This window comes from Anopheles stephensi, chromosome 3 (genome assembly GCF_013141755.1).
Source record: "Anopheles stephensi strain Indian chromosome 3, UCI_ANSTEP_V1.0, whole genome shotgun sequence".
Lineage (NCBI taxonomy): Eukaryota > Metazoa > Arthropoda > Insecta > Diptera > Culicidae > Anopheles > Anopheles stephensi.
In genome coordinates this window covers 50839715-50852759 of record NC_050203.1, presented here as the reverse complement: position 1 = coordinate 50852759, position 13045 = coordinate 50839715, and the positions used below count along the sequence as shown (strand labels likewise).

Here is a 13045-nt window from a genome sequence, read left to right as displayed (position 1 = left end):
CCTCCTGCTGAGCAAAGCAGAGTTTAATACACCAACGTGTGGAAGATAAAGCGGGGTCCAAGTGATGTCTCCTTTCTCACGCAACGGTTCGTCCCGTCGTTATTTATGCTTACCGAATCGGGAAAACAAAATGATAAATGTCGGCTTAACATATCGGTATCTTTGCGGCAAGGGAAAATAAGCAGACACTACACACCACAAACACCGCACCACGTGCGGCACCGGGTACGTGCCGCGAAGCATGACGACGGGGCAAAGGAACGTACGTATTTTGTAAATAAATTTCAATTTGAAAGCACTGAGAACCGTTGCACACTTCGTGTCGAGTGTAGAGCATACAATAAGCTGGATTATCATATCGTTGTGTAGACAGTGGAACCGGTGTGGCTGGGTGTTTTGACTCCCTGGTACTGTAACACGATTAAATTCAAATTATAAAACATTTTTTTCAATTTTTAACATAAAAAATCAAGCATTATCAATCTTGTATAAAATTTAAAATTATGATTAACAGCTTCGTCAACAACACCTCAAATCAATCACACTCTCAGTTACAGAACCGACACATACGTCGTGGTGAATATAATTTAGCAACTCCTAAATTTATGCAATCATGATCCCTCAAGGAAATGGCGCATGATTAATTATTCAAATCAAAATTTCTTCCGTTACCGGCATGCAAACAGGACAGGCTACGAGACAAATTATTATATTCTTAGCAGGCCGGAACCAAGCCTACTATGCCTGCCGAAAATTCTTTAATCAAGTGAAAAATCGAACGAAAATCTGTGTAGGTTGCGTTTCGGGTTGCAACAGTAAGGACCAGGATCATATTCGTTTCACTGTAATCGAATCTTTGGAGCATGGAGCATGGAATGAAGCTATGTCCAAGTGGGGGGAGTTGTAGACGTTTCATCTTCGCTTCACTAATTAAATTTAGTTCCCCAAATACGATAGCGTCCGAATACGAGTGTGGTGACTTTCGGTGACCTTTCCTGGCCGTTCCCATTCAGGCTTCAACTTCTCTAATAGAAGTGGTCACTTACAACAGATTTTTTTGAAGAGATTGATTAATTCTGCTGATACCGCACAACTAGCATTCCTACTGCTCTGGGTGGTATGGTGTCTTTTCGGTTGGAACTAGTCACTTTTCACTCTCCAGGTGTCCAGGTGGGTGGATATTAATTATTTCTAACACACGGTTGGTACACGTGGTGCTGACGATAATAAATTCCGAGAACCGCTAAACCAACTTAACACTTCTTGGGAAAAAATAGTACTCGTTCCGCACAGAGTAACGATACCGAGCATTAGATAGGAACGATATCACACACACACACACACACACACAATGCGGTAAAGATCCCGGAAAGTGTAACGATGTTCTTTCCACCCTAATGGCAGAAACTATTCGAGTGCAAGCTTTTAAAAATATGAAACCTCCGAGTACCCCGCTACCGGGGCGCTAGAACTTCGATCCGCTTTGTTCTTCACACCCGCCTCAGTTCAGATACAGCACGGGGAAAAAGATCGAGTCTTTATAAGTGAGGCAACAGAAACGGAAACAAAAAAGCTACATCGAAGAAACATGTCTGCCCAACTGCTATTTTTCGCGTGCGTACCGGAATGGGGAAAAAGTTTTCCCCCATGCGCACGAGAAATGAATGTGGCATTTTTCATTCCGTTCGGGCAGAAACTTTTCCCGATGAGCAAAATGAAGATCGTTCCACCAGCTATCTCGCTACATCACGGGCACGTGCTGGAGGTTGGGCTTCATCTTGTGCCGTACCCGCGTCACTGTAGTCAGTGCTGTGTCTTGCAGTTGCTTTCTTGTGCGGTGAAAGAATGACAAAGTGGATTGATGGGAAGATGCTTTATCTGATGCATGATGCTCTGAGGGTGCTTAAGAACGCGCGTGTGTGAGTACGAAGGACCAACCAAGCTGATGTGGCAAAGCCTTTCATGTGAGCTGGTTGGAAGAATGTTGCTAAACGGGGATGATACATCTTTCCGTAAATGATTCTAAATGCGATAAAACTGACGATTAGTTTGAGGAGAACTGGTTTCTGGAAAAATAATTACATGATTGGAGTCAGAACATTCAGGTATCTTCCTTGTAAAATGTAATCGAATACTTTACTAGAGCGCACAACAGAACCGTTTTCCCTGATCGATTCCCTCGAACAAGAATCTATTCGAGATGGATGGGAAACAAGAATCTTTCACGTCATTCCAACGTGCACTTACGTTTGATCTCTTCACCGGAAGATAATAATGTGATTGCATTTATGAAACAATGAGCAGAACCACCATCCCACGTCACCTATTCGTGCCCACGTTTGCGTGAAGTATAGCACGCATTCGCACATCCCCATTCCGAAGGATGAAAGTCCGGAGAACTGGAAAAGCGTGGATCGTTGGAGTACATTGCTGAACCATTTAGCTCCACACTCAACCGGATGTATCCTGGTGGGTGTTGTTTATTGGTAAGACTGACGTAGTCTTCACCGAATCTCAATTTATCACCTGCGTTACGTGTAAAATAAGAGCGAATAAATCCAATTTTCCCCCTTTTCGCGGAATTTCATTGAAATTTTTGATCATTGCCCACGGATAGGCTTCAATGATCGATGGATGCTTCAACATACCGAAACCGGGCCCCAGTCTGACCAGTGTCCTGTAAAGGAAAGCTGTCCGGGTTTTCCCGTCCCATTTTCTCCTTTCCGCGTGCGGTTGGAAGGATGTGTTGGAATCGATCGGAAAATAAACGAAGCAGGCACACAGGCGATGCCCCAGCACGACATCAATAAGCAATAAATCACGTCTCGCACGGCACCAACAACGCGGCGCACAGCAGACCCCCTAGTTTGTGCCATGCAAGCGCCATGTCTCGTGCCGGTCCCATGTTTGCCAAAGGCTCACCCGCTCGAGTAAGCGAGTAAACGTGATGGGGGGGGGGGGGGGGGTAAACAAAAAGCTTCCTCAGAATAATGCTGAAGCTTCTGCAAAACACCTCCTGGACGCTTCACCGGGATCGGTCGGTCGTTGCTGTTTGTCGTGCCCTTGAGAATAAATCATTTTAATGTTTCAATTCGACCACGTTTTCGAAAGGTATTGTTGCGTGCGTGTGTGTTTGTGTGTGTGAGTATTTTTACGTGTGGGGGTTTTGCAGGTATCCCGATGGAATATTGTGAAAAGCAGCGATCAAGCTTCGTTGTTTTGGTGTGAGATAGTGTGAGGTGATGCGGATTCCACTCTGTCGGTAAAAATAAACTCTAAGCAAAGGGTGATGGGACCCAGTGGAAGGTCTGAGAAGCAAATCAGTGGAAAGCGTTTCAAATTGTCTGAAAGCGACCTACCGCTGGGGGAACTTTTTGTTGGGAGTGTTACTTTGATTTATTGAGCATCTTCAAATGGTGTCCTTTGTTTTGTGTTGGAGAATTTGAATACATTTTCGTACAAGCCGAAAGGCTTTGATTTGTTTAACAATTGGTAGCGGATGAGTTTGCTTTACTTTCAACACTAACAAGCTACACAAGCAATTGCAAACCGTACGGTTGGATAGAACTGTTGAAATGACAGTTGGCAATAATGAAATTCATTCGAAATGTGATGGATGGACTTGACGATTTGATGATAGAGGATTCAAGTCAAAGATAGGTCAGTCAAGTCAATAGGCAGTGCTATCCAGCCTGAGACCAACAAAGCATCAAAGCGATTGAATTTCTTTCATCTCTACAACTTAAACCTCGACGGGTCCTTGATTACCGTTTCTGGATTCCTTGACTTAACTTACTCTTAGCTTGGTAGCTTATCCTTGATACGAAGAAGAGGTCTGAATAGGATTAATCATCACAGCCTTTCGAGTTTCACACTAGCCTATCTAAAAATCGCCTAGAATGATTAGCGACTAGTATCACATGTCCATGTTAAGTCTATAAGAGACTAATCGTAACTGTATACGTAACTGTATGCGATGGCGAGTTCGATCATCGTACGACAAGACCGTGGATCAAATCTCATCCGGGCTTGTCCCCCCGGTAGTGTGGACTGCCTATCAGAGTACGGGTATCATTAAGCCCAGTAAGCCATTCGATGTCCAGCTTGACCTAACAGGCCGTTAGGCCAGGAGGAAGAAGATACTACTCTTACACTAGGTCCCACTAAGATACCAATATATTTAGGGACCGTTCCAAACCGTTCTAACAGGCCACCAATGGATCGATTAACACCAGACACATAGAGTACGCAGCCGCGTACGAATCGGGCACGTGCGCAGCCAACATGAGAGGAAATAATCGGTGAGAGAAACCAACGGAGAGAAAGGCGAATTACCTCGTTTACACATGGCAGTAGCAACTGGAAACATGTTAGTAAAAAACGTTAAGTTTTAAGTTGAGACGTCCATTGTGTGCAGCACCAAAATTTAGTGTAAATAAATCGATTTTCCTGGATGTTGGAAAAAGCGTAATTTGATTTAAGCTATCGTGAGGTTACTGCCTGTTGCGTCTGTTGGCTCAACAGTACCCAAAATACACTCTTTTTTATCCCTCAAACAAAGCCTTAAAATTGTTCTCAGCACAAAAGAATTTTGTTTATAATTTTATACTAGGAATTGCATCAAGTCTTTCACCTTTGCCTTCCTAATGGAAGCTGGCTGCGCATGATAAGTGCTTTCCCACTTTGTCATAAGAATAAGGCGGAATCTGGCGAAGGTTAAAAGTAAAATATCAAATCACCCAGAAAGAAGCCTAAATATACTGCACGAGAAACAATTTAACTACGCGTGAACTGTTCAGTAAACAGCAGATAAATATCCGATTTCTTTCCCGCAGTAACACAGGCCGTAAAAAGCTATACAGCCAGAACGTCCTTAATGAATAAAAATTTACACGAGCCTCAAATATTTGAGCGCAATCAAGAGTTAAGTTCTTCTTCTTAGCCACTACAACTTCCAAGGTTCTCAGCCTGCCATTTTGACTTCCTTTGACTTTATTTTGCTCAATATCAGATAGTCAGGTAAGCGTACCGGAATATGGTAAGGGCAGGATTACCTTTACCGATGTAGCCAGACCATGAATATAGATATCAAATAAGCTTAACAGAATGTTATGTTAAGTTGATAATGCTACTTTATTGATATGCGATTTTCCTTTCCCTTCCTTCAAACCGTCAATCCACCTCCAATACTTCTCCAATTGAAATAAATTCACTTTTCATGAATGCTTATTCAAAAGGGTCATCCACCGTCCGTTCTTGGCCAGTTACTTGCAAGTACGAAAAACAACCACCTCGCTTACATAACCTCATCCCCCCCCCCCCCCCCCCTTATGCTCAATCAAGCTTTCGGTTCAATAAATTCTTTATCGATTCACGGTTGTTTGCGTCAACTAAGCTCAAACCCGCCCTGCTCGAGACCCGGCCAGCGAAGCGTTTCATAATAATCGATATCAATTTTATGGTTTGGAAAACTCGGTGACCACTCGTTCGGTGGGGTGGTTCGCACCGGTCTCGGGAAAACCCGGAAAAGTCCCCATATGGCGTCCCCCGTTAGTCGCTTTACTAACGTGACAGCCGGTACAAAATTAAGACACGGGCAAGACTTGGCACACCGGCCAAGCAAGACATTCGTAAGATCGATTTGCGTCACCATTCACCGTCTGACCTTCGTCGGAGCGCGATGTATTGACGTTGGTTGGCCATTCTCGCGCACGGCAATAACGGCCAGCACACATTACAATGGCGACAGTAAAACGCGATTCAGCTTATCGCAGCGACATCTTGGGCGCTCGAGTCGGTCCTTTCCGTCGCTGTAAGAGCTTAATTACACCCAATTCTGCTTAGACCAACATGTTTCGATCGGATTATCAGACCCGGTACAGTGTGCTGGGACAAGATCCGCCCAACGATACCGAGCGAAGCAGAAGCGAGGACCAACTTCTTGCGTCAAGTAATTTTACTCTTAAGGCATGAGACGACAGAGTACGTTCGGAGCGGTTTTGTTCTCGCTCGTCGGCGTTTCTAATGGAAATTGTGAAGCCGATAAAAATATCCTTGCCTGCGGCATGCACTCAACAGCATATTTAGCTCCCGGCCCTTATCTGTTGTACTGTGTCCCCTCACCATGCATTTCTTTCCCAGCATGCATTAACAGGTTCGTTATTCGCACGCGGTACCACACAGCGCTTTCTGCGCTTTGTCGATTTTCCTTACTTTACTTTGGGAAAACCATTTGAATCCCTCCGCATTTTTAAATAGAATTAGATTATTTTGACAGCAAAGAAACTTCCCGGTGCATCGTGGGAAGAAGCTGCGGCGAAGATAATCATTAGATCGAAATGGGGAAAAAAACCCGGGACCACTGTCTCGTCCGAAGAGTGGTGACCATGTCCGAAATTTGTACATCGCCAAACGCCATTTTGTACGCCCCGAAGGCATCAATTTAAAATGAGATTATTTGCTGTGTTGGCGCAAGGTGTTTCCCTATGGCATACCCCCCCTTAACCGTAATAGAAACGCCACGCGAAAATTGGGTATTAAACAAAAAAAAAGCTACACGGAATGTTTCACACACAATTCCAGACAAATGGATTCCTGTAGTGGTTTGTTCAGCTACCTTTCGGCTCGATTGTCTCCCGGCAAGAAAATGAAGGGAAAATGGCTTTCAAGAGCAACAGCGTTCCTTGGAAGTAGATGAAGCTTCTTTTATCTCCACTACGCAATCGCATCCTCCATTACTCTTAGTTCAGGAAGTAAATAGGAGAAAGGATACGGGAAGGTTCTCAACGATAAAAGCCCCTTTTTTGACACTCGGCATTGAGGTAGTGGACATGGACAGTTGTAACACAATCCGTATGTAGTTGTGTGATAACAGGTTAGAAATGTTTACCTGCGGATTGGTGGCAACACAGATCAGCTTACAGCAGGTGTATGTGTGACAATAACGTACAGTAAAAAGTAGGAAGAATTGTCGAATTTAGAACGGATCTTGAATTTTTGTTGAATAAAGACTTGGTTTGTTCAGTATTGATTGTACTTAGAAAGTTAAAAAAAATGTTGTTCTTTAGAGCCAACGAAAATTCTTCTACAATCCTTTACAGAACTATGTGAACTATTATTTTTTACAATAAAAAGGGACTAGAAGAGAAGGCTATCATGCGATTGATGATTTTATCAAGAAGAATTCTATACTCCACAGACCATAATTTTGCGAACTTCTATGAAAAATATATTTCATTAACGCTAAAAATATTATTGACTTACATATTAAACATCCTTTTTTCCTTGTCTCGCGGTTTTTCCGGGCAAGATAAGGGATTGAATTTTTAATTTTTAGAGTTTTTGATAACTCATGTATTCGTTCCACTTGTTTTGGTAACCAATGCATTTTAAATACCCTTCAAAATATGTATTTGTATTGAAGAAATGACACCTACGGGCAGTTTTCGCACTGGGCAGGGCAGAGAAATATAATGCCTATTTCAATTTAATTTGTATTTGAGCGATAACAGCGCTGGATTTCACATGACAGGAGCAGATAACAAATCCCATCCAGGTTTATTATATTACTTTTCGTATAAACTTAGAGGATATGAGGAATGCAAATTGATTTTAAAAATGACTGAAAAAATAGATTGTAAAAATGATAGAAGGCAGGGGTGAAGTTAAGAGTTAGAAGATGAGAGCCAAGATCGCAAAACCGATAGAGACGAATTAAAATCAAAACAATTAAAGAAAAGATTAAAGTGGCACAAAATAAACTTAAAAAGACTCGTTGTGTCCATGTTGAGTACAACGGCGTGGTAGGAAGAAAAGGACTCGGGATCTAAGGTTGCGGCAGAGGGCATATCTAGATAGTAAGATCAGGAGTATCAGTATTACCTAAAATAAGGCTAGCAACCGGAGAGCGGACGGTGATAGAAACGACAACGGTGCCGGTCTTCATACCGGGGTTCAAATCTCATCTCGACCGTTCCCGTAGTGAGGACTGACTACTCAACTATACAGTATCAAAAAAGGTCCAGTAAGTCAAAAATGTCAGTAGGACCTAAGAGGTCGTTAGGTCAAAGAAAAAAAAGAATAAGAAGCAGCAACCAATACCGCTTATTCCCTGTTATGCCTGAGGTTTAGCGTATCTAAGCTTAAATTAAGACTACGATTGACACAGGATTAGAGAGGATCTCAATTCTGCTTAAACACAGTTGATTTTTCTCCAGTGAGAAAGAGTTAAAACGATTTTGCAGGACCATATAATCAGATTGGGCGGTCCGGTGACCGAGACGACCGCGGCGCCGGTCTTAACACGGCAGGACAGGAGTTCTAATCCCATCTGGGCCATTCCCCCATAGTGAGGATTGACTTTCCAACTATGCGATATCAATAAGTCTAGTAGGTCATAAATGGAAGACTAGACCTGGGAGGTTGTTTGGTAAAAACAGAGAAGAAGAAGCAGGGTAGCAACCAATGCTGCTGTTTATTATTCCGTCTGATGTTCAGCATATCTATGCCTAAAATAAGGCTACATTCGACATAGGATGTGAGAACTGCGCTGAAACAACCCCACAAGCATAGTAAAACACCAAAGAGTCAAAAAGATTTTTCATTAGGATTAGGAGCCAAAAAACCAAGATAAAATTAAATTTAGAAAAGCTATTTTATTTCTAACACGAATCATATTAATATAAATAAAGTGCCTCTGCTCTAAAAAAATTGCGCTCGTTCCATAATGCAATTGAATGCATTCGTAAACAGCTCTTGATTCAATCGCGCTAAAATTCAATTCCATCGTTCAAACGCTCAACAAGCACTACTTTGGCTGAGATTCATAACTGCTTCCAACTTTACGAACGAAAGTGCTCACATAAATTATGTACAGTGATTAAATCGACCTCATCTCAGTCCGGTCCAGCAACTTCGTCCTGCCGGATGGACGAAATTTGTCATCAATTTCCCAAAGTCCACCACCGTCGTCCAACATTCATCATGATGTTTGCCGGGTTTTCCAATTTATCTGATGCATGGTGGGATCTCGCAAGATTTTCCGCACCTTATCCCGCACCTGCCCGTCCAAACAACCGTGAGGTGCATTTTGTTCCAAAAAAGGAACCAAAGAAAATTGGAAGCACAGAAAATGGAATGACAAAAGTTTGCCTTCCTTATGACATGTTTTGGAGTTGTTGTTTGTTTCGCAACATAATCGAGCAATGGGGCAATCCTTGCGTATATGCATCGTTTGCACGGTTTGTCAGTCTCGGGCATGTTCCTACCGACACGGACACGGCTTGATGACGACAGTTGTGACACAAAATGAATTGGGTTGTGTTGTGCATTAACAAAACGGAACGGAAAATCGGTCAAAATGACACACAAAACGTGCAGCGCAAATACTGACGACACACAACGACACCTAGCTGTCTGTTGAACATCCGGCGGGAGTTACGCTTCTGCCGGTGGTGGTCTGGTGAAATGGTGCATCGTCGTCGGGCTACTGCAGCGGACATTTGGCGCCCGGTGTTGATTGAATTCTTCGTCAGAAGTACTCCGGTCCCCAGGTGATGCGGTTTGGTGATGAAAGTTTGGCGCTGGTACACTGTCATTGAGGCTGTGCGGAAGTAGAGTAGACATATCAGATGATTAAATTATATAGTTATTCGAGTTTCCACTAGAAAGATATTAGTTCCAAGTTTCGTATGAATATCCCATAAGCAGGAACCGGAGTTGAATCGCTACACGATACGATTCTTTGATTGTCATCTCACCAATACCATCGCAAACAGCTGTTTTCTCACTTACACAGTACACATTCGTTTCATTGGTTTCCTTGATTTCAACTTTCCTAGCCTCCTGAGATCAGAAATCTTAACTTTCACTTTACCTTGTCAAACGCCTAGTCATTTTAATGATCGAAGTATTAACAATCTGGACCGGAGCGTTTGTCTTGCACTTTCGAACAAAGTTTGTCCATTTACAACACGTCCCCCATCTACACCAAGGTGCCACCACATTTAAATTTACCTCACAACAAAGACATCAACTGCTTACCAATGTGATCTAATCGCACGTTTCCATCTGTGCCCACTGCTTAATTACAGGCGTCCACGTCAGAGCTGCTAAAGTGTTTAGGAATGTTCCTGCACGATCGATGCCGCAAGCTACGCGACTTCCAGGCCGGCGACGCTGTGATGTGGCTGAGGGCCGTCGACAGAAGTTTACTGCTTCAAGGATGGCAGGTAAGCGTATGCCCCAAACCAGATGTAGGTTAGTGTTTGTGGTTGTCGTCGAGAGAACCGGCCGGTAATATAGCATCTTACATGCTTACCAACACCAATCGTGACTTTTGTTTCGTGACCTTTTCCATACTCGCCGTTCGAAACCCATGTTGTTTCAGGTGACGAAAATATCGTTTGATTCCTTTCGAAAGATATTCACCGGAGGCCTTTCGCTGTGCTACCCCGTAAATGCTACCTGGTTTTGATTTAATTTGCTGTACAGCGATGGTGCCCGTCGAGGGAACGCAAGCCAACTTTGGAGCGAATTTGAAGAGAGCACCGAGAGATCCGTTCGGTGCGAGCGTTTAGAATTAATGAGCTCGATCAAAGGCTTAGAGCCCTCGGGTGGTGCTACTTTCGAGCTGCAGGGCGATGATGTCGACACCGAAATTGGATCCTGCTAATCAAAACTGTCGTCAGGAGCTGCCGGCATTAACTTCTCTAGTGGTGACGTTTTTCGACTACGCCGAACAAGCCACTACAGTTTGATTAACGCGTGTAATCCAACGCCAATCCCGTCGTCCCTCTTATCCTTACGTGCAGTCGAGCAGTGAGAAAACTAAAATTAGTCCCACCACCTCGTGTGTCGGTGGTTTTTCCTTCGGCAATTTTCCTTTTTATCCTAACCCCTACACCCCTGGCCCGGACAACACACGGCACGGCCAAAAGCAGACGAGAAAGTTTCCACCGACGTTCCGCGCAAAAACTTTTCACCGATAAGTTTAGCTCCGGAATAGCTTAACAGGTGTGGCCCGACCGCCTTGCCTACGACGGGCTTCAGACCACGGCTGGCCTGAAGTAGTCATAAATCTACTAATGATCAAATTAATTACGAACATTGTTGTAGCGTGGGACTCGTCCTCCACAAAGGCGTCCACGTGAAATAGGGGTTCCAAAGTTTTGGCCATTCTTCGTATACAGTTTTGGCGAGGTAGTTAGCAGGCGCTCGATATTAGCGTTGAAATTTATGAAAATGATTAGAATCCCAGAATCCTGGTAGTGAACGGAAGAGACCCGAGGATGAGATTATCATTTGTCCATTATCAACAGCACGTAGGATAATTAGGGAAGCTTTGCTGGCATCCTCATAGAATCTCAATTAATCTATCAGTTGCATAGACAGATTCGATCCAAGTTTCACATTATGCTCCAATCCAAGGATTAGCTTTATCTTTTAAATATTTTTTTAGGAAAATCTGGTCTTATCAGTACATTCCCAAACATTCGTACCCGGATAAGCACGAAGAGTTGGGCATCTTTCATACAGTTTTATTACGGTATGAGGATAAACTGAGCAAAAATAGACTTGATCTCCAAACTACGTCATCGTATCAAATAGGCCATATCTAGACTTAAGGAGACATGAAACGGGAATGGGCATGGGCATGATCCTTGGAGCTTTTTTGAACGTACCTCAAACTAAGAAGTTCCTGGTAGATGAGTTCTCTTGCTCAACGATCGCTCTTTGACTCCGAGTTCCCTTGATAGACGAACCCGTGATGTCGAAAGTCCTTGGTAATCTGATTAATTGATGTCCCTTCGATGATTAGCTCTTTTTGGTAGACGAGGCTATATACACCCTTGGAGGACATGGCCACTTAGACTACGAAGTCTCTTAGAAGATAAGGCTTGAACGGGCTGGCCCCTTCGATCACGAGTTCTCTTGGCAAAGGATATCCTTTGAAAAACAAGGCACGAAAAGAACCAACAAACCCCATGACGAGTTCCTTTAGAAGAGGTTTAGTTAAAAAAAATAAAAATGTTTGATATCTAGAAATATAATGCCCTTTAAACGACTGGAGCCCAATACTGCGAGGATCCTAGCAACTTCCAACTCGACTCACTTTTGGTTGAGTGACCCACAAACCTGATTACAACATTTCTCTCTTTAGTTCATCTTCTACTCTATTCTATTTTATTTAACTTTTCATTTTTATCTGCTGTTCAAACTTATGAAGTTTATGTAGTTAATATTTGTTGCTACTTATTGTATCATCATTAGCTAGAACCTCCTCAAAGTTTGAAGATTTCCCACAAGCGAATTACCATCAGAAACTATCAGAGCTGCTCCTTGCTCCACTTGGTAACGTAACACCGTTACCAGACGAGCTGCCAGCAAGGATTCAATGGCCTTGCTCTACTCGTCTACAGCTGAGATTTAACCCTCGGGCCCTATCGGCACGGGCAAGGCAAATCTAGGTTATACGTGGATACGCCGTTCAGCCGGTCGCTTAAAAAATGCGGCATCCAATTAAATGTTGCTGCTTGACCTGTCAGCCAGTGGAACGTGGCCAATGCTTCCAAGTCGTCCACAGCATGATGCAAGACCTCCCGCGATTTTTCCTTCACCTCACGCACTCCTGTCTTCTTCCCTTCTTCCCCGTCATCACACTGGAATGTGACGAAACGGTCCCCGGAATGTGACACCTGAGAGAGAGAGAGAAGAAAAAAAACCATCGCGCGGTGTCACTTTGGTGGTGGAATATGGCGGACGATGGCGGGAAAACAAGCCCGATGGATGCAAAAAATAAGGCTCGGTTCAGATTTCAGAAACGAGAGAGGAAAAAGGCAACAAAAAAAGGGTCACACCACTAAAAATGAACAGGTGCTTGTGAGCGGGAAATCACTGCCACATGATGGACATCAAAAGTAGGATTCGCGGCGAGATCGTTGTCATCACCCTCCGTCAGCTCCCAATCCCCATGCATGGAGTGTTCTCCATGGAGGACTGTGTTTTGTCCTAATTTTCGGTGGCCTCGGGTGGCAGCATTTTTCGG

General features: G+C 43.5%; 1 protein-coding gene across 6 annotated transcripts in view; it reads left to right on the top strand.

Moving 5' to 3' along the window:
* LOC118514544 (cyclin-dependent kinase 5 activator 1) overlaps positions 1-13045 on the top strand; it is a 57384-nt gene that overhangs the window by 32351 nt on the left and 11988 nt on the right. For all 6 annotated transcript variants that reach the window (XM_036061534.1, XM_036061533.1, XM_036061531.1 and 3 more), the window contains exon 3: positions 10092-10229. In XM_036061534.1, coding sequence (XP_035917427.1) covers positions 10092-10229 — 138 coding nt within the window. The remainder of the gene's footprint in view (positions 1-10091; positions 10230-13045) is intronic.